The sequence below is a fragment of the Solanum pennellii genome, chromosome 3, assembly GCF_001406875.1.
Source record: "Solanum pennellii chromosome 3, SPENNV200".
In the NCBI taxonomy this organism is placed as follows: Eukaryota; Viridiplantae; Streptophyta; class Magnoliopsida; order Solanales; family Solanaceae; genus Solanum; species Solanum pennellii.
The window spans coordinates 53,014,867-53,021,813 of record NC_028639.1 but is presented as its reverse complement, the minus strand read 5'-3'; the positions used below and the strand labels follow the sequence as shown (position 1 = coordinate 53,021,813).

The 6,947-nt window shown below is 30.8% G+C and overlaps 1 protein-coding gene across 1 annotated transcript; it reads left to right on the top strand.

The window, feature by feature from the left end:
* The first annotated feature begins 4,423 nt into the window (after nucleotides 1–4,423).
* On the top strand, nucleotides 4,424–6,513 carry LOC107015138. The gene has a single exon (XM_015215317.2). It carries the CDS (start codon nucleotides 4,851–4,853, stop codon nucleotides 6,303–6,305), a length of 1,455 nt encoding a protein of 484 aa, XP_015070803.1. The 5' UTR covers nucleotides 4,424–4,850; the 3' UTR covers nucleotides 6,306–6,513.
* The last annotated feature ends 434 nt before the right edge of the window (nucleotides 6,514–6,947 follow it).

The window sequence follows — 6,947 nt, the reverse complement described above, 5'->3', positions numbered from 1 at the left end:
AAAGTCATTTTCACCATTAATTCAAGTTAAAATCCTTTCAAAAGAGTACCACTCTAGATTCTAAGGCTTAAGAATGAAAATACAAGTTGGGGGAAGTAATTAGCTTATCTTTACCAAAGAGATTGGTGGAAAAATTGAAGGAAACTATCCTAAATCGCCCTTTCCAATTCCAAGAACGAAATTGTAAAGAATAAGAGGTTTTTTTGGAATTTTCTGCTCATAACTCCCAACTAACAGCGCTATAGAAACGTCACCAATATGGCTCATCTGCAGAGACGTATCTAGAGGGGGTTTCGTGGGTTCACGTGAACCCATGCCCCCCTCTTTAGATTATATATAGTAGTGTTATATTTTTAAAAAAACATATAGAGTTGTGAACCCACATTAATAGTAGCATATAATAATACGATGATAATTGGGTGCACCTCTGTAAGCAAAGATAGAAATTTAAATCTTATATCTATCTTATTTGGGAAAAGGGTCAAATATGCCCCTAAACTATTCGAAAAGGTCTACATATACCCTCCGTTTAAAGTTTGGTTCACTCATGCCCTCGCCGTCTAACTTTTGGTCCAAATATGCCCTTATGGGCGTTAGTTGCCATGTTGGACATATCCAACTCATTTTTTATTTCTTTAAATGTCACATGGAATTGTCATGTCATTTTGACCTTACCACATAACATTTATATGAAAATGGAAAGATATTCGGACTCATGAACACCTAATCCGACCCATAAATCAGCTCCTTTTAAATTCACTATCCGACCCATTTTTAAAAATTTTGTTTAATTTTTATTATTGCGGTAAATCCCGAAAATGAGTAATTGATTAATAAAAAAAATAGGAAAAATATGAAAAAAATATAAAATTAGCGCAAAAAATTAACAAATAAATACAATAACCTTAAATATAACATTTCAATTGTTTTAAGTTTTTTATTTTTCGATAAATCACAAAAATGAGTAATTGATTAATAAAAAATAGCAAAAAAATATAAATTAACGCCAGAATTTCACAAATAAATATAGTATTATTTCAATCTACAAATTTTTTATATTTTTTATATTTTTCGGCAAATCTCGAAAATGAGTAATTTATTAATAAAAGGGAAAAAATATGAAAACAATATAAAAAATATACGTTTAAATTAAAAAATAAATATAGTAAACTTAAATTCAATAATTTCAATAATTTTTTTTATTTTATATTTTTTTTCATATTTTCTTATTTTTTATTTATGATTTTTTTGCGTAATTTTTATATTTTTTCATATTTTTTGTTAATAAACTCATTTTTGGGATTCGTCGAAAAAATTAAAAATTAAAAAAATGTTGAAATTGTTGAATTTAAGGTTACTGTATTTATTTTTTAATTTTTGGCGTTAATTTTATATTTTTTTTCATACTTTTTATTAATCAATTACTCATTTCGGGATTTATCGAAATTTTTTTTTTTTAAAAGTGTCTAAATTGAATTTAAGGTTACTATAATTATTTATAAAATTTTGGCGTTAATTTTATACTTTTTTCATATTTTCCTATTTTTTTATTAATCAATTACTCATTTTCGGAATTTATCGAAAAAAATAAAAATTAAACAAAATTGTTGAAAATTGGTTGGATAATTTATTTAAAAGGGGGTTGATTAATGGGTCGGATTAGGTGTTTATGAGTCCGAATATATTTCCATTTTCATATTAATGTTATGTGTAAGGTCAAAATGACATGGCAATTCCATGTGGCATTTAAAGAAATGAAAAATGAGTTGGATATGTCCAACATGGCAACTAACGCCCATAAGGGCATATTTGGACCAAAAGTTGGACGACGAGGGCATCAGTGAACCAAACTTTTAACGAAGGGTATATCTAGACCTTTTTGAATAGTTTAAGGGCATATTTGACTCTTTTCCCATCTTATTTTTGTTAGTAACACCCCTTCAAGTGATTATCCGTAGTACTTTTGGCTTTTCAATCAATTTTTCTTTTTTTCCCTTTAAACTTTCAAATTTTTCAAGTGAGTAACATTGAAAGTTCCTAAAATAAATTAGCACGTGTGGACACACACATTTTATTTGATTTAATTCATACAAAATTTAGATTAAATTCATGTTTATTTGGGTTAAATAATTAATTTGGGTTTTATAAATAAATAAGTCTATTTTTATTAAATTCAAGTCCAAGGTCCATTTCACCTTGAAGCACAAACTCATGTCACGTGTCACAGTGACTAGGCATCCAAGACCAATAAGGCGGTGCCACGTGTCCGAACTAGGTGTTAGTCTCAGTCAAGTGCAAGAACCAATCACAACATCCCAAGTGTCAAAATGACATCCTTTGTCCAATCATATGCAAACTTGTCCACCACTTACAACTAGCTATAAATAGGGGATGAACCTGACATTCTAAGGGAATCAATTGAACTCTTCGAGAAGCATTCTGCAACTGGAGAAAGCTACAACATCAACTACATAACTCTTCGAATGAGTGAGCAATAGAGTTCTTCCCGGAGATTGACTTGCAACGATGAAGTGCTTTTCGACGTTTCCGGAGATCAAATACATCTCAAGGAGATCTACATAAGCTAAAACATCAACTACATAGCTCTTCAAAGGAGTGATCAACAGAGTTCTTCCCAAAGATCAACTTGCAACGACGAAGTGCTTCCAGACGTTCCCGGAGATCAAATACATCTCAAGGAGGTCTACATCATCCTACATTCGAGAAATACATTATTGAAGGCCTTTGAATCACGGAGAATTTAGGAGAGAGAATCAAGAGAACAACAGAATTATAGTCACAAAGAGTCATGAATAAAAACACATTTTCTTTTATTTATTTTGCTCGCAGTCAAATTTTCAACGCATAAGGAAATTTGTTGCGAACAACACGGTAAAATTTTTATATAATTAAATCAAATGTGTATATTAAATTCAACACTTGTAGTATTAAATATGTTGGACCTATAATTTTTAAAATTTAACAGTTTAATGTTAAGAACGTAAAGGTCAAACCGATCAAATTTATACTTAGATGCATCTTTTCGTAATAGGGTACCCATCCTTTCAAAATCCTAGATACGCCTCTGCTTATCCGCTATAGCGAGAATTAATTTGTCTCATTATGTCAAAAGTATAAATCAATAGTCGAAAAATGTTAAACAAAGTAAATTAATAATATTCTTTTATTTCTTCGTAACTTTTCATATAAATTAGGGTATACCAAGTTACCAACTTTTTTAATCAGATTCTATAATTCTAACTCCTATATCAACTTATTACTTACATAACTATATTATCGATTCAAATAATAATTGTCTCAATAATGATGTTTTCTAATGTTGAATTGATAAAATATTGCTTAAAAATAATAAAAAAACTATTTGAAAAATCCTTTGTAAAAAATATATTAAGCAATAATTTACATCTAAAAATTTAAAAAAATAAATAAATATAGATAAAATTTATTGAAATTTTAGGGTTCTAATTCCTCTAATTAAAATTTTATTTTAGGCCTCAAATTATATTGAGTCGCCCTTGATTTTACACACTTGAATTCAATTTTGAAATGTCTTATGGATTCACTTATGTCTTAGCACATACAACCTCATCCATTCTCTAATTATCCTAGATCTCACCTTGCTCATTTATCTGCGATTTGCCTAGCCTAAATTTTAAGTCACTTTCCAAAAAATAATTCTGACCCAATTCCTTTACCGTTAGTCTACCCATGATTGACTGAAAAGGGTCATTACCGTCTATCTTTTGATTTCGCATGATAATGTCAAATTCGAAACATCATAAATGAGGCGTAATACATAGTGCCTAGTTCTATATGTTAAATTGCAAAAACTTTGCTTCCAAAATAATTTTTTTTGTAAATATTGTAACGGTTAATAGCCGATTGGTGGCTACTTCTATGAATATGAATGAGCACAATTTATTCAATATTCCCTTTTTTACAAACTTTTTAAAGACTTCGAGTAGGTTCTTCTAATCGGATGGGTTGAGTTATTTTTGGTATGGATAATCCATTTGGGGTTATAAAAGTCTCTTTAAAATAATATATTCTTTTAGTTAAATAGTTGTTATTCCAGTGAAATCAGATGAAAATTGGCCTGAATAATATAGCATGAAAAAGTGATAATTTGGCAATTATGTGATTAAGAAAAATAAGTGTTACTACTATAAATTATATGTCCTATTATGTGTATCGAACTTTCAACTACGCTAGTCCATCAGAAAATGTAGCTCTATTCTAGTCTGCATCAATTCTTATCTAGTTATTGTATTAGAGTAGACTATTTGTTCACTTTTGCTTTGTGCAGCTTAATAACTAGAAGAATTATTGTCATTGCAATTGGTGCCTGCCTACATTTAGGAAACAGTGTTTTACCCCATGTCTAGAGAGCTCGACTAAATTTGAATTGTACACTACACGGCTTATTCAAGAATCATTCTTCTAAAGTGCTTTTCTCCATATTTAGAATATAGACACATAATCTTTAATTAAGAATGAAATAATTTCATTATTGCACCACGAACTTAGATTGATTTAATATTATAGTTACAACATAGGTAAAGCGCGTAGTACAGGGATACTGTGCTTGTCTGTTTGCTCCATGTGACATATCTCACAGCCTCAACTTTGGCATTAAAGTCTCCTTTACCTTGCTTCAACTTCCACTTTTCACACACACACACTAAAAAGTCCTACATTTTTCTCTCACTCTTTTTAATGCTTCCCTTCTCCATTTATTTTTTATATCATCTTGTCTAAAATTCAGATCCAATCTTGGAGAAGCCTCATTAGATCTCTTCTTCAGAGCAAGAGTGAGTGAGTCAGTACATATGGCTCCACTCCTACATTCCTGCAGCTTTACTAAGGTACTTTTAGTACTATGTCTTGTTTTTGTGTTATTCACTCTTTCATTCATAGGAGCACATAGTGAACTCCAAACACAGAATAATAATGTTAGTAGCAGAAGAATGTTGGAGTTACAAAGTGATTCAAAGCCAATTAAGAAGAAAATCAGCACAACTTCAACTTCAGTTTCTGCTCCCAAGAACCAAACCAAATCAACCAATAACTCTTCTAAGAATCAAACCAAGCAAATCAAGACTTACTCTTCTTCTAGTTTTGGTTCTACCAAGAACCAAACCAAGCTTCCAAAATCAAAACTTCCCATTTCTGAATCACAAACCAAGCCTAGTTCTACCATTACCAAATCAGAGAAACTTACATTCAAATCCCAGCTTCAAAAGCTCAATCTCACTCCCTCCAAGTCCTCAAATTCAACCAAGATCACTTCTTCCACCATCAAAAAGTCCTCAGATCTACCCAAAATCAGCTCAACTTCTTCTCCCAAGAACAAAACAATCAAATCAACTAATACCCAATTGGAAAAAGGCATCAATCAGTCTAAATCTAAAACCCCAATCAGTAAAATCCAGCCAACAGACAAAACAACCAAAACCATTAGAACCCAACTGAAAAAAGACAGCAGTGAGTCCAAATCCAAAACCCCAATTACTAAAATCCAAACCCCTGCAGTCAAGAAACCACAGAAAAAATCACAGTACAGCTGGCTTGAAGATGAAGATGATGACATGATTTCTGCATTCAGAGACTTACCCTCCAAATTCCATGAAACATTTTTGCCAGATTTGGAGAAAATTTCCAAAACCTCACAAGTTTACCTCAACAAAGCAAACAAAGAAATCACCAAAAACTTCAAACCCTACGTGGGTAACAAATATGCACCAACTATTGCCTCTCTAATCTCATTTGCGTTCATCTTAATCCCTCTCATTCTAGTCTCTCTCATTTTCAACAAAATCAAAGCCTATTTCTCTCTCCAAAAACTCTTAATCTTCATCCAAGTTTACCTCTCTATTTACTTCTCCATCCTCTGCCTCTCCTCTTTAGTGACTGGCTTAGAGCCATTGAAATTCTTCTATGCTACAGCACAGTCCACCTACATTTGCTTACAGCTATTGCAAACTCTTGCTTATGTGTTGTACCTTTTGATGCTCCTCATGTATCTCATCTTAGTATTTTCCACTGAAACTGGACCAACAACAAAAGTCATAGGCCTGGCTCAAACAATTGTGGGCTTTGCTGTTGGGCTTCATTATTACATGACAGTGTTTCATAGGGCTGTGCTTCATCAACCACCTAAAACTAGCTGGAGAGTTCATGCAATTTATGCTACATTTTTTCTTGTCATTTGCATCTCAAGTAATGCAGATAGAAGGAAAAAAGCTTATTTAGTAGAAGGTGGTGAAGTTGAGAAAAAGAGCTAAAATTTTTGTTTTTATCTTTTCTTCTTTTCTTACTTAATTAATGGTCTATAGTTTCTACCCCCATATGGCAAAACAAAAAAAGGGGGGAGAACAGAAGATTTTCATTGTCCTACATTTTATCTTTTCTTTTTTAATATATATATATTTGTTGCAATTTGTAATTTATTAAGATTTTATTTATAACTAATAAATTATGGAATTCATTTCATGCTTTTCTTTTACATAAAAAAGTACTTCGCTTACATCATTCTAGATGGGCTATTTTCTTATAATTCTCATTTGCTATGTTGAATTTGTGTGTAGGTGCATTAATAATTGGAATTTGATTATCATATATTGATGGTATTACTCCATCCGTCCCCTATAACACGTCTACGTTATTAGTTTAATGTATACTTTGACATTGATGAATAAGACCGCATAAAATATATCAAAGTGTTCTTATAATTCGATAATAGTTATTTATTATGCTATTTTAAAATATCTAATGATATTTATTTATTTTATAAAATTAATGAATAATTCTATATATTTTGTAATGTACCCTTATAATTTCTTGAAAAGTGTGCAAAATTAATTATGAATAAATATTATTATTTTAAAAAAATATATAACAATTTAAAATGGATGATTAACAAATGA